Here is a 21,247-nt window from a genome sequence, read left to right as displayed (position 1 = left end):
ACGATACGATACGATAATCTTTATTGTCACTGTCCCATGCAGAACAACGAAATTGAAAAATAAATAAATCTACATAAGATATACAAAACCAACAAGCCTGCCATCCCTAGATAGCCTAGTCTAGTCTAGGCAACTCTCTCTGTTTTGCAATGAATTATATTTATTTATTTATTATTAATAATTTCATTTCTATATCGCTTTATGTTTTAAAGAAAAAACCTCAAAGCAGTTTACAGCACATTCAGAAATCAAATAAAGCAATCCGGAATAAAACAAATTCAAGCTTCCAGGAAAATATTTCAGATCCTTCTCTAAGTGACATTTTGCCTTCCCCATATCTACTTACCTACTTAATTTATAGAGCTGCCGCATAGCAGAAGTACCCTAGGAAGGCAGTGTGGTGTAGTGGTTAGATTGTCGGACTAGGACATGGGAGATCAGGGTTCAAATCCCCACTCGGGCTCACTGGGTGACCTTGGACCAGTCACAGCCTCTTTACCAGGGTTGCTGGAGGGATTAACTGAGGAGGGGGGTGAACCATGTACTCCTTGGAGAAAAAGGTGAGATATAAATGCAATAAATAAGCCCTTCTGCTTACCTGCTTAAGAAAGATATTGGGGGGGGGGACAGCCAGATGGAGATGTTAGCCACCAACCTAGCATCCAGAGATCTCAACTTGGTCGCAATTGGACCTGCGCCAGTCGCAAAACATGCCTGGCCCCTGGCTAATTTCTAACACTGTTGTGGGGATTAAACAAGGTGGAGAGAACTTGAGCTCCTTGAAGGAGAAGGTGGGGTATCAAGGTAATAAATAAATCAATAAACTCCCATTATTCCTGACCTATTTGTCAATGCTGACTGGGACTGATGGGAGTTGGACTCCAATAGTGTCTGGAAGGCCACAGGTTCCCCATCCCTGAATTATCAGATGTTCTTCAGTGTATTTTGTTGTAAAAGGAGGAATGAGAAGGAGGCTGCTTGCTTGAGGTGAGGCACAGCTTCTCAAGTGAAGTAGTTAGGTACCAGAATGAAAGATGATGCATGTTAAACAGGCAGCTCTTGGGGGAAAGAGAATGTGGTTTCTGTAATAATAATTTTCTGCTACCTACTAAGTTAAGATGGCTGAATGTATGAAGCTTTCCTTTCCGTGAAGCAAATAATATTGCTTAACTAGGCCCAGGGCTTACTCAGGCTCCTGAAGGAACATGATAGGCAACGCTTGATTTCAGCAGCTAAATATAATTTTATTGATCAATGTTTGCGCATGCAATGAGAAATTTCTATATAAAACACAGCCCAATTGGCAACGACATAATAGCGAGGCTATTGACATCTTTGTGGGCTTGATAGCTTTTCCAGTGTACGGATCCCAGTGGATACAGGGTTGTTGTTTTTTTAGGGCAGAGGATTGGAACAGGGAAAATAAAGCTGTTACTTTTGGGGGCCTAGAATCTAAGCTTGTCATTTCTGCCCATCTGAGATAACAGCCTGCAATCATCAGCTAAAATTTACAACAGTTGCAGTGGGTGCTTTTCAAGTATTTTCCCCACTCTTTGCTATGCTGGTCGTGTTTCACCTTGAAAAGTATTGAGTGTGGCAGCGTCTATTTTGAGGATCAGCCTTCGCAGTCTCTCTTGGAGAAAAAAATGCTGTGTTTTTGGTGGAGCTAGGTTTCGTAAGAGGCAACCTTCGATCAACGTCACCCTTGTGACTAAGTTCACCCAGGTGGCGGTGTGGTGTGGAAAGCCAGTCTGATACCATGGTTAAGAGCAGGCATAGGCAAACTCGGACCTCTGGATATTTTGGGACTACAACTCCCATCATCCCTAGCTAACAGGACCAGAGGTCAGGGATGATGGGAGTTGTAGTCCCAAAACATCTGGAGGGCCAAGTTTGCCTATGCCTGGTTAAGAGTGTCAGATCATGACCATGGAGACCTAGGTTCCAATCCCAACTCGGGTGTGATGGACCGGTTGGATGCTGAGAAGTGGTGGGAGGCAATAGTTGGGGAACCCCCAAGGGAAGAAGACTCAGAGCCTGGGGAGTGGTGGTGGGACGACGATCAGTGGGCAGAGGAAGAAGAGGGAGCAGACTAGGAAGAGAAGGTGTCAGAGGCTGAAGAGGTAACAGGACTTAGTGAGCAGGAAGAGGCTGTGGCAGAGAGCAGTACAGAAGCAGAGGATGGAGATAAGGTGGGCCAAGAGCCAGAGCTGGTGAGGAATCACAGGTGTCTCCCTCTCCTGCTGCAGCTAGCACCCTCCTTTCCCTCTTCATCTCCCAGAACCAAAAGAGGCATGAAAAGGGTTGAGAAGTTAGCTTCACGCAGGCACAGTTTCAGATTGCATGGGGAAAACCCTGGAGGAGAGGGGACTTAGGCAGCTGTGGGGAGGCAGGGGCCTGCAGTTTCCTCAACTGCTTTACGGGGGCAAGACTGACCAGAGATGAGTTGCTTTGCTCATTAGGCCTGGCAGTCCTGTGCAGACCCTGTTTTTTGCTAATAAAGAGTCAACTCCAACTTGCTCTGTGTGATTAACTGGTGGCTGGCTCCTGTCATCAGACGTGGAGCTCACTGGGTGACCTTGGGCCGAATCACTTTCTCAGCCTAACCTACCTCACTGGGGGGTTGTGAGGATAACATAAGCTCCTCCGATGAAGGGCTGGATAACTGTGTAATCAGTAAAGATAACTAAAAGGACAAGGCCAAAAGGAAAGGGGATAAGGCGCAGGAGAGGCACAGATTTTAAGGAGGGACTATAACTCACGAGGACTGAGCAGAGACAGGTTTTCCATGTGGAAGATCCATGGCATCTCCAGTTTAAAAGGATCAAGTCAAAAGTCTTATCTTTGCTTCAGCCCTTTGAGAGTTCTGGCCTGTCAGAGATAACACTATTGCACTAGATGGACTTATATAAATTATATATAATTTTATATAATTTTAACCCCACATTTCAGCTGACAAAGGGCTCCCAAAGTGCCTTTCAAATATCTCTATTAAATCAGCTCCTGCCCCCAGACTTGCAGTCTAAAAGACACGACACGAGAGGAAAAGGGATTGGGCAGGAGGAGGGGAGAAAGCGAGCTCAGGCATTATATCTTAGTTACGGAGGTCTTGTAAAGACCAGCAGCAATGGAAAACTGTTCAAGGAGGGAAGGAGGCAAAAACTGTCCCTCTTTCAGCTGAGCTGATGGAGTGGCCCTGCTTCCCGTCTCTTTTTCTGCTATGTAATAATCATAATCATTTATTTATACCCTGCCCATCTGGCTGGGTTTCCCCAGCCACTCTGCTTGGATCTGAGAGGTCGGTGTGGGACTGCTGAGTTGAGGAGCAGTTTGCCATTTGTAGCCTCTTCTTCCTTCCCACGGCTAGCAGAATTAATGACCTGGCATTGACCATTGTAGGCACGCCTGCATAATACGTTCTGGCCAATTGCCTTGGTGTTTGTGCCCAGGTGTGTGTTCATGCTGCATTCTCCCCTCTCCTCCACAGGTAACATGGTTGAGTGGTGTTTGCCGCAAGACATTGACCTGGAAGGCGTCGAGTTCAAATCCATGGCCAGCGGCTCCCATAAAGTTCAGTCGGATTTCATGTGAGTGTACAAAACGTCCCCAGGGTCCTGCTTGTGCTGTTCAATTGTGCGTATCCTGCCATTGTCCAGAAAGCACACGGCACAGACTGCCCCTGATGAAATGGACGAGGCGGTTACCATTGTAGACTAACAGGGTATATTTGTTATATAGTCATTTATTTGTTGAATTTATACCCCGCCCTTACTCCCCTGTTTGAGTGCATATTGCAAGGGCTTTTGGGCGACGGTGGGGGGGGGGGGGAGGAAGGTTTGCCCTGTGCACAGATATAACCTTCACCCCCACCGGTGCCCTGGTTGATGCAGATGGAGTTACCCATTGGAGGCAGCCCTTTAGTTGTGAGCAGAGCCAGAGCTGATGATGGGGAGAGCCCAGAGACTAAACGTTCTGGATTAACTAGCCCAGCATAAAGACTGCCCTCCTTCAACTCTCATCATGGTGCTCTCAAATTAGAACCCTTATGGTTTTGATCTATGGGCTACTTTTAAAATGAGGATGCATTTTAAATTGCATTTTAACCTGTGTTTTAAATTGTCCCCCCCCCAATTATGTTTTTACTGTAATTTTACTGGTGTTAGCTGTTCTGAGCCCGGCTCTGTCCGGGGAGGGCGGGGTATAAATAATAATAATAATAATAATAATAATAATAATAATAATAATAATTTCCTAGTCCTGGGCAGGTCTACTCTGAAGTAAGGCCAACTTGGTTTCGTGGAGTAACTCTCGGAGAACTATGCAGAGGGATTTTTTTTCTTTTAGCACAACGGACCAATCCAGCTGCTGTTCTGGAAAGCAAGCAAATGTGATTCGCGTCCAAATTCAGTGTGTCTTTAGTGCACACACCTGCGTATCTGGAAAAATCATAGAATTGTAGACTTGGGAGAAACTCTGAGGGTTATCTAGTCGGACCCCCTGCAATCCAGGAAGCACCGGGTCTCCATCCTTCTTTTCCTGCGTGCCTCCCCCACCCAATTTGCCTATTTATTCCCATTCCATCTTCCTTTCCAGTTACTTCCGGAAAGGCCTTTGCTTCGGCTTGGCCTGTTTCGCCAACATGCCTGTGGAGAGCGAGTTAGAGCGTGGCGCTCGGATGAAGTCTGTGGGGATTCTTTCTCCTTCCTACACCCTGCTGTATAGATACATGCACTTCCTGGAGAACCAGGTCAGGTACGTTATTAGAAAAAACGGGAGAATGGGAGGGAGGTTGTTACTGGACCATAAAGTGGTTCAGTAGAAATGTTTGGTTCGTGCTGGAATACCGTGGTGGCTTTTCTGGGATGGTTTCAGATGTGACTTGGTTGACCCGCTTTGCCAAGTCATTTTCCAGCGGAGACGTATAGAAGTCAGACCACCTCTGTTGTCTTTTAAGCACTTGTTGAAGACTCTTTCCTTTCTAACAAGCCTCCCAAGTGAATGTTGTTGGTATATGTACTGAGCATGAAACAAATTACAGTGGTACCTCGGGTTAAGTGCTTAATTCGTTCCGAAGGTCCATTCTTAACCTGACACTGTTCTTAACCTGAAGCACCACTTTAGCTAATGGGGTCTCCTGCTGCTGCCGCGCCACCGGAGCACAATTTCTGTTCTCATCCTAAAGCAAAGTTCTTAACCTGAAGCACGATTTCTGGGTTAGCAGAGTCTGTAACCTGAAGCATATGTAACCTGAGGTACCACTGTATATATATGTAATTGTAGTTTTAATGGTTTTATGCACAATGCCTTTTTTGCTTTTATAAATGCAGTCGTTTTGACTGTTTTTATGTTTGCGATTGTTTGCAACACACTCTTGTTTCATTGCAAACCACCGCAAGGTGCCTTGTAGGAAGCGATTCGTAAGTGAAATACATAGCGGCACTGAAAAGACGCACGCATGGAGGCTGGATGCTACTGTTTAGGCCACCAGGTGCTTAAGCATGGAAGCTGTGCTGCACCAGCAGCCATGTGGGAGGGTGCTGTTTCCTTCAGGTCCTGCCTTTTTGGCTTCCCATAGGCATCTGGTTGCTCCCTGTGAGAACAGCAGGTTCTTCCTGTGTTCTTATAGGAAAGGAATCATGTGACCACCAAAGAGGGACCAGCAAGAGGGACCAGCAGGTGCCACTAATGCAAAACTGATAGTGTTGGCTTGCAAATGGAGGGTTGTTCTCTGGTTACCCTTTGTGACTTGCTTTTCTGCTTGCCTTACAGACATCAGCTGGAGATGCCAGGGCATTACTCTCACCTGGAGGCATTTTATGACGACAAGAAAGGGGTCCTCCCTGCTGGCACTCTTGTTTCCCAGCAAACCGTCCACTGGCTGCCTTCCATCCACAGATACATGTACCCAGAGATGAAGGTGAGAAATAGGCTGCGGTTATTGATCTTCGCATGAAGGCAGAGCGTGCCAGTGATCCACACTGGTCAGATGCCACGAAGTAGCTTTAGCTAGCGGCCAAGATGGATCTCTGGAGGCCTCTTGCATTCTGTGACAGTAGGGCATGGATTTTTTTTCAAATTTATTCAGTGAGGGGCCTTTAAAAATGTTTTTGGATGTTAGTAATTCAAAGCTGACATTATGTTTGTGACTGGGCACATTTAGCTTGGTTAGTCTTATGTTTGTTGAAGAAGCACATAAACTGCTTTTGGAAAACCGAATAATTTTAGTTTTGCCTTATGAAGATGTCATGTACTGCTAAATAAATAATAATAATTATTAATATATACAACTGTAAGTACTTGGCAATCATCTTTTAATGAATTCTCTGGCATTTTGCACATATTTTACTTACCAAGCAAAACCAAATTATATTAGTTTAACCAAAATATCTTGAATTCCCAAGTCAGGTTACAACTTTTTAGCAGCTCTTATTTTGGAATTTGGAAAGTTGGGAAATTCAGTGCACTCTATCACCCAGTTTACTGCTCTAGTGCATAACGAGTAGAGCAGATGCTCTACAGAAAAGTGTTTTTATTTGTTTGTTTGTTCCATTTTTATCCACCTCCATCTCCTCCTCCAAGGGTTCAGGGCGACGTACATGTATCACCTTCCGCAATGTACCCTCACAACCTTGTGCATTAGGATAAGCTTGAGAGAGAGGGTGTTGGCCCAAGGTTGCAAAGTGAGCTGTGTGGTTCATTGTTTCTGTTTGCCTGAAAGGATAGAAGTTTCTGGACATTCGAAGCTCCAGGGTACTTCTCCTCCCCTTTCTCGGATCTGTTGTTTGTTTTTAGCAGTCATCACCTCAGCAGCAAAAATGGGAGCCATCTTGTTTCTGTTTCGTTGCTAACTCCCTGCCCCCCCTTTTTTATCTGGCTGCAGATCACGCACCCTGCAGGCTGTATGTCTCAGTTCATTAAGTTCTTTGGCGAGCAGATCCTGACTCTCTGGAAGTTCGCCTTGCTTCGGAAACGCATTTTGATATTTTCCCCGCCTCCTGTCGGTGTGGTCTGCTATAGAGGTACGTAGAAAATGGGAGATGTGGTCCGTGTTATCAAATCACGCACGGTGAAAGTTTCTCCCCTCTGCTGTTTGTTTGCTTGAAATGTTTCTTTCTAAACGCCTACACCAACAGATTCCAAAGCAGTGTATGAAACTGTGAATAAAACGTAATCTACACAAGATAATTGCTGCAGGTTTGAGACAGCAAACGCAAGACTACAAAATGCAGCGAGAGAAGAGAAATGCCTGCAGTCAGAACAAAACAGGGCAGCATTTCAAACAATCTGAACGCTAATCTGCAGGTTGTCACATCTGACAACCTATTCACCCCTCTGGTTTCAGATAGTACATGGTAGGCCAGGACACAAATTTCCACCACCTTCTAGAGGCTATGCTGGCTCATTTACCCAGAGCAAAAGCTTCCTGAGAGGCTTAGTTTGGTCAGAACAGAGTATATAATTCCAGAGTTAACAATAAATACATTACTACTGATAAATGAGCTGCCACAGCTACTAGAGGGCCATGAAAATTTGTGTCCTGGGCTTTTTAGTTAGCACCCATGTGCTGTCTGAAACCATTGGTTCCCAGATGTGAATTATTTTCCAGCTCTCCTAACCCTAGTTAGGGCTTTTTTACGTTTTACAGTGCAACTCTTTGCCTACTCAGCAGTAAGTAGCATTGAGTTCAGTGGGACTTACTGCCAGGTAAGTGGGTATAAGATTGCTGCCTTATTGTGACACCTCTTGGCTGAGTTTTGGGCATAATGGCCAGGGGGGAACCAAGCACATGTTCTGTGCTCTGTAGGTGAGAAAGTGGAGCTGTTCATTCATCATATAAATCTTAGTTGAGTCCTTGATCTTAGTTGGTACTCTGCGTCTAGTGGAAAGGAACTTCTTACTGATAACTCATAAATTGTTTCATATAAAGAACTCCCTGTTTTAAAAAACCAACAGGAGTTTTTTTTTAAAAAAATGAAAGATTTGATGATAAGACCAAAATAGCATTTGGCTTTTTTTGTGCCTGTTTGCTCATGAGGGCAGCTGTTTCAGAAACGATGAGTGCCTCCACATGGCTGTTTGTTTGCAGACTTGGTGTTGCTTGTGCCTGCAAGGTTTGCATCCACACAACTTTGTCCTCATCAAAATGCCATCCTACACACCCACCCACCCCAAAGTTTTAATCCAGATGTACAGTTTCTGCCGAAAATCCAGCGGGTTACAAATAAATAAAAAGGAAATAGTGAATCTGCATTAAAGGCAAGGGAATAGGGATATGGGGTAGCATTTTGATGAAGACAATGCCATGTAGACACACTGCCTTCTCTCTGCCCTTGTCTGCAGTTTATTGCTGCTGCTGCCTTGCCAATGTCTCCTTGCCTGGAATCGGTGGGACTGTTCCCGAGTCCAAGCCTTTCTTCTACGTCAACGTGGCTGACATTGAAATGCTGGAGACGGAAGTGTCGTATGTGGCCTGTAAGTATGAAGCATCCCATGGAATGGTTGGGGGGAACAGTCCTCCAGGCCCCTCTAGCCTAGCCCTCAGTACTCTTCCTGAGGCCACGCCCCTTCCTGGCCCTCCACTACCACTTTGCCTGGCTGGAACAGGCACCTTAACTGTGACATTGAGTCTTGCTTGCCTGGATGAATGATGGAGAGAAGAGCGTGCATGCAGAAGAAGAAGAAGAGTTTAGATTTGGTATCCCGCTTTATCACTACCCCGAAGGAGTCTCAAAGCGGCTAACATTCTCCTTTCCCTTCCTCCCCCACAACAAACACTCTGTGAGGTGAGTGGGGCTGAGAGACTTCAAAGAAGTGAGACTAGCCCAAGGTCACCCAGCAGCTGCATGTCGAGGAGCGGGGAATCAAACCCGGTTCATCAGATTACGACTCTACCGCTCTTAACCACTACACCACAAGGACCCTCTTGCTTTTGTGTGCTTGAAAGGCAGCCTGCTGTACAACAGTAGTAAGACCCACACCCATTACTCCACCCACTTTTCCTTCTGGCCCTGCCAACCATTGGAATGTGGCCTCCAGAAGATTTCCCATGATGCAGTGCAGCCAAGGCTGAAAAAGGTTCCTCACACCTTTTCTATGGGCACATGTTTGTTTGCTTGCTTTGTCACACCGAGATTCTCCAGCTCTGCTTGTGCAAGGGTTTGGGCTGAAGTCAAGAAGAAACTGTTACATACAGTATTTTTATTATTAATAATAATAATAATAATTAATAATTAATGCTATATTCTTCATCTGTAGATCTCAGGGCTGTTCACAACATAAAATTACAAAATTTAAAATACAAAAATTGTAATAAAAGTAAGAACAATAACAAACCAGAATCCCCCCTCCCACAACACATTTAAAATCAATGTCAATCAGCCAAAGGCTTGGTTGAAGAGGAATGTTTTCACCTGGCACCTAAGGTGTACAGTGGTACCTCGAGTTAAGAACGTAATTCGTTCTGGAGGTCCGTTCTTAACCTGAAACTGTTCTTAACCTGAGGTACCATTTTAGCTAATGGGGCCTCCCGTTGCCACCGCGCAATTTCTGTTCTCATCCTGAAGCAAAGTTATGAACCTGAGGTACTGTTTCTGGGTTAGTGGAGTCTGTAACCTGAAGCGTCTGTAACCCGAGGTACCACTGTATAATGAAGGTTCCAGCCGAACCTCCCGGGGGGAGCATTCCATCAATGGGGAGCCACTGCAGAGAAGGCCTGTTCTCGTGTTGCCACCCTCCAGCCCCCTTGTGGAGCCTTGCCTTAACAGTGGGTACCTAAGGGATCATGGGCAGCATTTTCTAGGACTGTGCTGTTTCATTGTGTATGTAGGAGGCTGCATGTGGGGATGCTTTGTGGCAGAGTGGCATACAAATAAACTGATGGTTATGAATACCAATTTCACTAACATAGACTGGGCCCAACCCGTTCTCTTCCTCTGTTTCCGGCAGGCACAACGGAGAAAATCTTTGAGGAGAAGCGGGATCTGTACGACGTCTACGTGGATAACCAGAATGTGAAGACCCATCATGAGCATCTGCAGCCGCTCCTGAAAATTAACAGCGCCGACAAAGAAAAGTACCGGAGGCTTAATGATCAGAGGTAGCAGCAGCAGAAGCTTTCCCTGGTGTATTCTCTCCATGGCTTGAGTGTGGGGGCATTGTTTCCAGATTATTCCCAACTTCTGAGCACCTCATCTGGACTCCAGAGCATATGTGGCCTTGGAGGTCTCTGGGATGACTGGTCTTAAGACCAGAAACGTGAAAATTAATTATAAAAAAACGCACCAAGTGTCAAAATTAAATAGTGTGCTTTCCTGAACTTAGACTTCCCTAGCTGTATACTTCCACCAAACACTCATCTGTTTGCTGTAGTTCAGTGATGGAGAACCTTCATCAATCAGCTTGAGGGCCAATTTTCCTCATGCACAACCTTCAGGGGGCAGTGTGAGGTAATGGGCTAGAGATGAAAGTGGGTGGAGCCACAGGATTAGGGGGTTGGTCCTGGAAGAGTCCTGAACACCAGGCAGAGAGGCCCAGAGGGCTGCATTTTGCACCCAGGCCTAAGGTCCCCCACTTCTGCTGTGTGGCCTTGGTCATCTTGAGGCAAGTTGGGATATAGGGAAAGAGATGGTTGGTCTCCTAGATATACAAGGCTCTCAAGCTCTTCAGATCTTTGTAGATCAGTGGCATCACTTGGAATTGCCTTTGGAAGTCTCTAGAGGAGTCATTCGAGAGGCAGCAGTTCTGATGTGACAGTTGCATTTCTCTGTCATTCAGACAGATGCTGATGTACTCCCAGGAAGTGGACGGAGACTGCAGTTCTTGTGAAGAGGACCTTTTTATCCTGTGAGTTGTTCATGTGGGATTCTTCAGAGCAGGGGTGGGCAGTAGGTGGCAGGGCATTTACTGGTAGTGATACATGGGAGATGTGTGGCAGATCACCAATGGTTTGGGGCTCCCAGTTGTTTAGCAATAGTGGCAACAAAAGGGCAGCAGCACCCCGTTTTCCCCAAGCCATACTGTTTTTCTGTGGGCGGGAGGACTGTAAGGCCTGTGGAATTCTGGAACTCAAAACAAAATTCCAGGGCTCAAAATCCTCTCGTTCTGTTTTTGCAGTACTTTCCTATTGGTGGTTCTGGCAGTCCTAGTAAAAAATAGAGCCTGAAGGTCTGCATATCCTTTTTTCATTTTTTTGTTATTTTTAAAAAAGTAATATTTTATTAAAACTTCTCCTAATACATTGCAATAAAAAACCACACAAATCTAAACCAAAACAAAGAGAAAAGAAGGCTGGTGTAGTATATCAAAGAGGGGTGCTGGATCTGCTTTGGGCTTCTCACACATCTCCATTTTGCATTATCTCCGAAGGTTCTTCATGGAGCAGAACAACCGGATATTCCAGACGCTGATGGAGGTGTCAGCCAGCCAGGACAAGACCTTGACAGCTGACCATGCCCGAGGAATGGGCTTGGACCCCCAAGGCGACCGTAGCTTCCTCATGGACCTACTGGAAGTCTATGGCATTGATGTCATGCTGGTCATTGATAACCCTTGTTGTACATAAAGCAGAGAGCTGGAGACGGAGAACACAACAAGTGCGAGAGGACGGCAGCCACTTGTTGCCAAGACTACTGGAAGCACCAGGGCAGCCTTGCGGGAACTCACCACAGCTTGAATCGTGAAGGATTGCCTTTTATTTATGAGAACCCTCTACAGAAAGTGTTATTTATATTCACACACACACACTTACACACTTTTAATTATCGCTCTTGGAGATAACTTAAGTTGTGGCTTCTCTCTTCCAGGACAGACTGTACATCATACTGCCCCTCATTGTGTTCTGTAAAACTGATAGTCTGCTTCCTTCCTTCCCTTCCTCCCTGCCTGCTCTTAAATAACCCAGCACATGCTGTTGTAAGAGCCTAAATTTGGGTGGGTGGGGAAAGCACTTTACTCTCTTGGGGACCAATGTGATTTTTTAAAAAATAATAACACTGCTTTGAGCCTTCGTGATTTGCGTAGTTGACCTCCCCCATCAGATTTCCTTTGTGTTCTTTCATAGCGTACACAGTCCTATCCCAGTGGTCCTCCAGGTGTTGCCTGATTCTCATCCTCCATCGCTCCCTGACCATTGGGCCATTGCCGGCTGCAGTACAGCCTTACCTGGAGGGCCCCAGCCAATGAGCCGCTTTATGCAAAAGATACTTGAATCCTACCTGTATGTTGTGAAAGGGTTAGGCTTTCGTTGGGACAGGTTTTAGGGGGTCAACATTTTCTCCCGTGTGCAGTCATTCAAAAGGAAAAGTCCTTTCCTTCCCTTGACTGAATGATAGGAACGATCTGTTGTTATTGCTTTTTTGACCAGCTTTGTTTAGAAGATCCCACTTGTGAGGAATATCCTCTTGCTAGTCCCTGCTGAGTCACGGCATTTGCCTCCTTGTTCAAAGTCTAGGTCCAACACCAAGTGACCCCTCTCTCTGCCCCCGCCATCTGCAAGCCAGAGCAGCTGGTTATGGCGTTCGTACGGAGCCCCTGGTCATCTCACAGACTATTGACCCGTACACCACTAATCCATTGCCAGCAACCAGGTCCTCCCCAGTAAATCACTTAGTCTCAGTTGGGTTCTCAAGTTAACAATGAAGATTGTAATTTATTGCAAACACACATAAACTTTAAATGCGTTCGAAACATTACCCTTTACCCTATTAGTCTTATTTTATCCTATCTCTAACTCTTCTACCTCCCCTCACACAATAACCAACTGCACTAACTGTCTCTCTATTTCCATCTGTCTTCCAACTGCTTTTTCCCAACTGTCTAAACCTCTGGCTAAGCCTTTTAAAAACAGGTAGGCTCCGCCTCTGGATTTTCTATTGGTCTACCTATTAACCCTTTCTCTCTCCCCTGTACAGACATTTCCAAAAGAACGGGCAAATGCCACACCGACCTTGTCCCTTGCACTCAGATGTGCTTTGCAGAATCTGCCGGCACAGTCTGCATCTTTAGCAGTGCACATCTCAGCCTTAGTCTGGATTATGTCTGCTTGACTTAGCTCCCCGTTTACTTTTAAAATATTATTTAATTTCCTGTCTGTCTCAATATATGTACATTCTCCTCGTGCCATAGCTTGGGAGGTTGCCCCTCCTGCACGAAGCAATTTGTGTGCTTTCTTTCACAGGGATTAACCATACCTGAGTCCCATCTCCATTGTGAAGGCCTTCCATGAATCTTAATGGGAGCGTCAGTGGTGTGATTTTATACTGAAGAGTTAGTTGAAAGCAGTGAGGACTGACGGTAAATATCTCCCGGCAGTTCTGCTGCGCTACAGCGAGGGGCTTGGCCATATCTTTGAGGAGAAGTAGGTAATAGTGACCTCATTGCACGCTGACTCAGGTCTTCGCTTGCAGGGAGAACTGGACTTGTGTATGGCAGCTGGTTGGCTGCCCTCACTCCCAATGCAGTATGTGAGTGTGGAACTTCTCAGAGCTGCAAGTTTGCATTGTTCAACATGGACTTTTGGGCTTAGAATTTAGTTTGACTTGTGCCAGGGCTCACACGCAGTAACTTGCGCCGATTCAGGATCTGTCGCTTTTTGGCTTATTTGTACTTCAATTTCTCTCTGCCATCAAGGCAGCCACAGCTCTGCATGTAAACACTGCAGAGAGCTTAGCTCACAGTGTCCTCTCGATGTTGCCAGACTACAAATCCCAGCAGACTCAGCCAGCATGGCGAGGGATGATGAGAGTTGTAGCTCCAACAACACCTGGAGCTACATCCATGTTGGCTTAGCCCATTTCTTCAGCTGGTAGCCGACGGCTGGTTTGACCTCATTGCTTTGAACCCAGTGCCTCTGATCATATGCTAGGGATATAGACAACCATGGGTGCTGCACCCGATTTTTGAGAAACAGCCATAGCTTTTTAGCCACCGTGGACATGAGGACAGCAGGATGGCTGAGGGACATGATAAAAGAACCACCCTTTTGAAACTGGCTGCTCATGTTTATTGGAGATTAACTATTGGAGTCCAGCTATTTTTGGACTTCAGCTCCCAGCGGCTCCAGCCAGCATGGCCAATGATCAAAGATCATGAGAGTCGCAGCATAGCAACATCTGGAGAGCTTTGAGTTCCCCCTTCCTGGTTTGGAGAGCACTTTGTTGGGCATTGGGTGGAACAGGCCGAGACAATGCTGCTATCCCCGAAGCCCTCGCTATAAATGGAAAATGCAGCCAGAGTTAGTTGTTAACCATGCTGCCTCCACAGACTCTTGAGACTTAACTCTAGCTCTGTTGCTATCACTGAATAATTTCAGCTCTTCTGCCTGGAAAGCCACAATTTGCAGGCGGCAGAAAAAGCTAGATTTAACTAGAGGAAGAAATATACAGTATGTTTGAGCCATCCCCGGTTCCTATTTCTTTGGCCTAGTCATAGCTTATACTGTGACAACCACTACCTTTTCAAGTATTCTCTGAGCTGCCTTGGTTTTTAGACTTTCTCTTGGACTTTTAGTGTTCTGCACTCTTTGTGTGGAATACTTAATGGAGTTGTTTATGATGATGATGATGATGATGATGATTATTAACAACACACCCCATATATTATGAATAGGGTGGATGTAATGGAAGAATAATTTTGTGGGCCGCAATAGTGATGGCATTCATCTTTTTCTGTAGAGAAGACACATTCTTTCTATGTTTTAACCCATGTATGCAGAATCTGTAGCCCTCCAGATGCTGTTGAACTACGTCATCCATGGCTGGCACTGATGGGAGTTGGAGTCCCAATAATATTTGGAGGGCAGCAGATTCCCTGCCTCTGTCTTAACCCTTTCCTCCTACCTCATATTTAGCTGTTTTGTAGGGAGGAGTCTTCCTGCATTGGGGCTTAAGTAACTTTATTTTACATAGTGAAAGATAATAATTGCTCAGCATGTGACTCCAAGCCCAGTTTCTCCATTCGCCTCCCTTGATATCCGTTGTGGTGGTCCTGATTCGTGCACAAACCAAGCCTTTGAATTTGGGGTCTTTGCCTAAGTTTTGCTTCTTTTCCCAAACCGCTAAGCTGCAGGACAGTGACTGATAAAACATTATGTTTGTAGTTGAGTATGTAGATCCAGGGACGCGGGTGGCGCTGTGGGTTAAACCACAGAGCCTAGGACTTGCCGATCAGAAGGTTGGTGGTTCGAATCCCCGTAACGGGGTGAGCTCCCATTGCTTGGTCCCTGCTCCTGCCAACCTAGCAGTTCGAAAGCACCTCAAAGTGCAAGTAGATAAATAGGTACCACTCCAGCGGGAAGGTAAACGGTGTTTCCGTGTGCTGCTCTGGTTCGCCAGAAGCAGCTTAGTCATGCTGGCCACATGACCCGGAAGCTCTATGCTGGCTCCCTCAGCCAATAAAGCGAGATGAGCGCCGCAACCCCAGAGTTGGCCACAACTGGACCAAATGGTCAGGGTTCCCTTTACCTTTAACGTAGATCCAGAGTCAGGGTCAATAGTTTGTGCATGGAAAGGAGAAGAGGCAGCAGAGCTCAGCTGTCCACTCCAGAAGTTCTATTTTATATGTGTATGGGGTTCATAAATCTGTTCACTTGCTGTGCACCTATGGAACACGACGTACCTACCACAGGTTAAACTTTTTGCTCACCTAGTCTGAAACGCAGAATAAGCCTTTCATGCCTGTTTGCGGTCATGCTAGGAAAAACCCTCACTGCTTAATTTGTGCATGGCAGCAGGCTGCTTTCTAAAGACACAGGAACAAGACCAGGAAAATAAAAGAAACGCTGGCAATTTGAAGGAGCAGGAACTGTTAATGAAGTGCTACACACCACTTACAGGACCCCCTTCCCTTGTTCATTTGTTTTGCAGTCAAGTGGTGGGTGTTTTAAGAGAACCTTTCCTATCTTAACGGAGTAATCCTGGGGAAGGTATTTTTTGGGGGGGAGGGGGGATTCTTCTTAGAGGGGAAAAGATCACCAGTTCCCAAGCTCTGTTGCTTTGGGTCAGCTAGGGTGGGAGAGGGAAATAGCTTTCTCTCTAAAAGATCTGTTGCCCTGGTTTTCAAATCCAAAACTCTCTGCAGCTTCCAATTTGCAAAATAAATAAATAAACCACAGCCTCCCCCACTTAGGCAGGAGGAAGGCAATTAATTCTTCTACCACTTTCTTCCCAGGCAACAGAATTAAGATTATTGTTCACAGCAGGAAACGCATTGAAGCAGGAACAGAGTGGATTCTTGAAAATGCAGAGGAAAAACATGCAAGACAAGGTCAGAATATTGACCCAAGACCTTGCTTGGAAACATCTTTGTTGCTTCTTTCTGTGCTGGGTGTAGAGAGAACGCTGCATCCCTCTACCACCAACCCTGCTCACTTTGCTGCATGCCACACCTTGTCACGTAATGGTTATCAGGCTAGTGCTTAAATGCAAGGCTGGATATTCCACTTCCCCAGCTCCTATTTTGTATCTGGCTCAGGTTTGTGCATCTCAGGGGCTCTTGGAAACCTGAAGTCTGCCCAGGGTTGCTGTAAATTGCAGAGTTAAAATGGCCTCTTTGCTTGTTTTGCATAATTTAGTTTGGTTTTGCTAGGCAGGGGCAAAGAGGCATGTGCAGCACAGTTGCCCTGCCTGCTGGCCGGCCTACGTTATTTCCTTCCACCTTGACTTCTGAAATTTCATCAAGCTGTGCTCACAACCTGTCTTTGTAACTGTCAGGGGTAGAAAACCTTATAAAACATGACTCCTGGTTTCCTAAAAATATGATTTTTAGGCCCATTTGCCCTGCCATAACTGGGTAATCCAGCTAGATTTCCTCTTGTAATAATAATAATAATAATAATAATAATAATAATACCCTTTACAGGAGGCTGTAGAAGCTTCAAGAGAAGAGGACCAATGTGACTTTTTACATCAGAAACGAACTGTGCAAACTAGCTGTTTAGGAGGAAACATGCTGAGCTATGGAAATGTTTAAAGACCTGTCCTCCCGAACTCTTATCTTTCTCCTCTTTCCTCACTTGGGTGTGGGAGAAGCAGGAAAAACAGCAACCTGCTAGTTCTCTTTCCTCCCATATGCATAAGATTTTGCTCCTGAAAAAAGAGTGTAGGCGCCCTGCAATATGCTTATCTTAGCAATCGAAGTTCCTCTTACTCCTGACCCCCACAACCAGTTGCTCCCCTGGCATAGAGAGACACTGTGCAATAAACTTCACACACCCGAAGACAGCATATGGGGATTGCAATGGGTAGTATTCCATACCCAGCTGCAGAGCTCCCTCTGGCACTGGGACGGGTGACCCTTCTTCCAATCTGGTTTCTGAGGCAGCTTTAGCCTTTGTGCTTGATCAGCTGATCATAGCAGCGGCTTGGCTTAAATTCTGTTTCTGAATGAGGAGCCTTGCTTTGGCCCTTTGAAAACTCCCCTATACGAGATCAGTATCGTCTTTTTTGTATATATATGTATTTTTGTTGTTTTAAAATTGAGTGCCTGGCACAGGAAAGTGGTGAAGCCACTGGTTCTACTTTGCAGTGGTGCACGGATATAAGTGGGAGATATAAGTGGGAGCTGCAACAAAAACATTGCAGCGCGAAGTGCTGTTCAGGGTTCCAGCAAGTCTGCCATGCCCTTTCCAGGATACTCCACCCCCTTTTCCCCACCCACCATTCAATGTGCACTGAGCATGCTCAGTCCTCATGGGGCTGTTTGGGGATTCCTGTTTCCCCCATCATTGCTTTTTCCTCTACAGATTTTCTGTGCACTTCTGCACAGTATATACTTGGGGTTCCCCCCAAAGCCTGCTGTTACCTGCCTTTCATTTGTGGTTGTGCCATTTAAGGCTAGGCACCATTAGTATGTGTTTGGCAAATGAGCGATGCTCCCTCTGCTGTACAGGCTGAAAAGTGCAGTTTGCTATGCAGATGCCATTGAGAGGCAAGTTGCTGTTTATGTGTACGACATACAGTGCATACTGCCTCACCTATGAAATTGCTCCTAAGAAGCAGGCAGTGAGCCACTTGTTTATAAAACACAGCACCTATTTTTAAACCCGCGTGTCTCGTGTGCCTAGAGGGGATATCACCATGGCACTGAACTATACTCTGCTCATCCTTTTCTGTAACAGATATCTAAGTCCCAGCCAGCTTTGGTCTCAACACTCCATGGCGATTATGGTGCACTCTTCGAAACAAGCACAGCCCCTCTCACCGGGCAGTTCACATAGGGCATACAATGGAGTGGCAGCTGAATTTGTGAACTAACATTGCTTGGCATGACAGTGAGCTTGGGTCTGTGATGGCTCCTGTGTGCAAGTCAGTGGGATGAGCGGGAACCTATGAACCAAGGCAAAACTTCTTCTGCAAGTGATGGCTGTTGTGGAAAAGTGCCGCTTGCTTTGTTGTAGAGCAGGTTGTGTGGAGCCTTTGGCCCTCTAGGCGTTCGTTTATTTATTCCAACACAGTGGTGTACGGGAGTCCCAATAGGATCAGACTAAAAATGAGGGAAAGCTGTAAAACGTCACTGAACTACAACTCCCACCAGCCCTAGCAAGCACCAGGGATGACAGGAGTCTATATTTCAGCACCATCTGGAGGGACAAAGGATCCTCCACTCCTGCAATAGAATTCCAAAAGCTTATTGTGAGGTATACTCTAAATACATGACATCCTCCACCCAGCTGTTTTCATAAGAGAAATTGGGAGTCGGCCATCACAGTGGACCACCACTGCAAGACCACCAAGCAACATACAGAACTGTGACTGGTTCACCTGATACTTTTAAAAAAATGTGCTTCTTTCAAGTAGGATTAAGGCAGGAGCCCCGTGGGAGAGGGTTAAACTACATGTGGAAGAGAGAAATGGTTCTCTAATCGAAATCACCCCTACCTGCAAGGTTGCTAATGGCCTCACTGGGAGAAGTGTGAAGTATGAGTTGTTACCTGACTTAACTCCTAGAAGGACTAATAGCTCAGGGAGAGATCTTGACTAAGTAAAGGGGGGATAAACCTCTCCTCCAGAACTGTTGCCTGAATCCAATGTTGGCTTATCAGTAGTTGTGAAAGTTTAAGACCAAACACCTGAGCGCAGCAGGCGTTCCAGTCCCAATGCTCCCACATGTGGTTTGGCCATAAATCTGCTTGCGATACTTCCCCACTTGATACTGGAAGTATTTCTGGTAAAAGGGTGGATTGACTGAAACCCCTCCTGGTAGTGTCAGTGAGAGAGCATCCCTCCTCTCCTAGGTAAGAAATCTGCAGGGTGTTGTGATTTAAAGCAGTATCCCTCAGCAGCCGAGTTTAGTGTACAACTACCAATTTGATGCGGCCACAAAGGCAGCACAGGCTGTGATAATTCTAATATCTCGAATGAAGCGTGAATCTGATTTGATCGGCAGCTAGCCTCTCCTCACTAAGCTGTGACCACGCACCTTCCTTTAGCGGTGTCAATTGTACCTGTGGCTTTCTTCATTTTCCCGCAAGAAGGAAAGCACTAAGTTTGTGGATTGCCACTGCTTATGTGGAGCCCGAGAGGGACTCATGTACATACTATAATGGACTTTTTTTTACTCTATTAAAGTTCACTTTTAACACATACAGCCTTTTGTGCCTGCCAGTTATTCTGAAAGCACTTTATGGGACATCTGTAATGAGATACTTCTTTCTAATATAGAGATATGTTCTGAGGCTTTTTATGTTAGTAATGGGAGAACATGAATGTATTTCGTCTTGGGAATCAGTGACATGGCCAAGCCCTTCTTGGCGAGGGAGCTGGTGATAATTTCCTTACAGATGTGATTGAGGGGTTCAAAGCTCCCACCCCATACCAGGGACCAGCAGGGAGCTTGAAAAAGCTAGAAAAGGGCAAGTAAAATGATCAATGGGGTGGAGTATCGCTCCTAAATAAGGAAAGGTTAGTTTTGTTTGTTTTTTTAGTTTACAGAATATATGAGTAAGAGGAGTTATAATAGATGTGTATAGTGTGGAGGAAGATACAGAAACATTTTTCTCCCTCGTGATTGAATCTGAGTGCTGGAAGATTCAGGACAGACCAAAGGAAAGTAGTTCGCACAGGGGTTTAAACTATGGCAATAGCTCCCACAAGATGCAGCGAATGTCATCAAGTTGGGTTAGAGTTCTCTGTGGAGGAATGATGCTTTCAACAGTTATTTGCCACGAGGTCTGTGTTCTACCTGCATTATCGAAGGCATCTTAATTTTATATTTAACAGCAGGCGTGGAAACCACCTCTGCTATAAGCTGGAGAGCTGCTACTCATCGTAACTTGGCATAATAGCACCTTGACCATAGGCAATGCATGTGGCCACACACACTCATTTTAGATGCATCTTTCCATCACTACAGCTTCTCTCTAAGAAAAGTGCAGAGTCAACTTGGATTGTGTGCATTTTAAGTATTCAGACTAACCCCCCCTCCCACACTTCATTTCCTTTGTTAAGTGTGTCACCTCCTTGGGAAAAAAAGATGTGCATAATGCCAAACATCCGAAACAGCACTTCTGCTGAAAATAGCAATTCTGAGAGTAGGGGAAAGCCATTCTTCCTTCAAGAAATGGCCAAACGAGACCCAAATAAATATGTATGGATTTCTACCCTAACACTTCCAAGGCAGGGAATTTAGAACTCCGAGATCCAGCTACTTACACACAAAGCACTGGTCAGTCTGCAAAAAAAACAAAGTCTTTCATTGTACTCGAGGAAAGGCATGCAAATTTTCCAGCTGCAGTTCTTTAAACTTAACCAATTTAACCCCCTTTTCAGAGACCCTTTCCATATGTGTCGTCTTTGGCACCTGACATGCCTGCAGGCTTTATCAGATGCAAACGCCAGCCTGCCAACCAGGAGCTGAGAGCATCGTTTTGAAGTTCACACGGTTGGCTGGCGGCAGCAGCCTTCACTAGGATGCGCCTTGAAGCATTTGCTCTTTTTTTCTGGCATCACAGAAAAACCGGAGTTTCCTGGGCAGCAGCTTCACTTCCACTGGCATCGCTTCGTACTCCTCACTGTCCACAGCCAAGAAGCCTTCCGTATCCTGCAGAGAAAGCAGGAAAGATGAAAGAGACATGCTGACGAAGGCTAGGTCTGAGCAGCTAGGGGTCTTTTCCTCCATGGTCACGTAGCCAGACATACCAGAAAGAGCTGGTGTTCATCCTAGTTAGGGCTCCACTTCAAGGTGTTCTCTTCTGAAACACTTCACTGAGAAAGCACTGTTTGTTTATTTTCTAAAATGGCTGCTACCACAGTTC

At 45.7% G+C, this 21,247-nt stretch overlaps 2 protein-coding genes across 4 annotated transcripts in view; one reads left to right on the top strand and one right to left on the bottom strand.

Moving 5' to 3' along the window:
- DENND11 (DENN domain containing 11) overlaps positions 1-19,577 on the top strand; it is a gene marked incomplete at its 5' end in the record, with an annotated part of 30,241 nt that extends 10,664 nt beyond the window's left edge. The window contains 8 exons of the mRNA XM_081927242.1: positions 3,488-3,587; positions 4,594-4,752; positions 5,770-5,917; positions 6,881-7,019; positions 8,341-8,472; positions 9,946-10,096; positions 10,774-10,842; positions 11,365-19,577. Of these exons, the coding sequence (XP_081783368.1) occupies positions 3,488-3,587; positions 4,594-4,752; positions 5,770-5,917; positions 6,881-7,019; positions 8,341-8,472; positions 9,946-10,096; positions 10,774-10,842; positions 11,365-11,560 (1,094 nt within the window). The 3' untranslated portion in view covers positions 11,561-19,577. The remainder of the gene's footprint in view (positions 1-3,487; positions 3,588-4,593; positions 4,753-5,769; positions 5,918-6,880; positions 7,020-8,340; positions 8,473-9,945; positions 10,097-10,773; positions 10,843-11,364) is intronic.
- A 1,088-nt stretch (positions 19,578-20,665) lies between these two features.
- The window catches only part of AGK (acylglycerol kinase), a 36,304-nt gene continuing 35,722 nt past the window's right edge, over positions 20,666-21,247 (bottom strand). For all 3 annotated transcript variants that reach the window (XM_081927245.1, XM_081927246.1, XM_081927244.1), the window contains one exon: positions 20,666-21,033. In XM_081927245.1, the coding sequence (XP_081783371.1) occupies positions 20,899-21,033 (135 nt within the window). In that variant the 3' untranslated portion in view covers positions 20,666-20,898. The remainder of the gene's footprint in view (positions 21,034-21,247) is intronic.

The sequence above is a fragment of the Podarcis melisellensis genome, assembly GCF_964234715.1.
Source record: "Podarcis melisellensis genome assembly, chromosome: 10".
Classification (NCBI taxonomy): domain Eukaryota; kingdom Metazoa; phylum Chordata; class Lepidosauria; order Squamata; family Lacertidae; genus Podarcis; species Podarcis melisellensis.
Note: the sequence above shows the minus strand (reverse complement) of the source record. Positions and strands in the feature narration are given on the sequence as shown.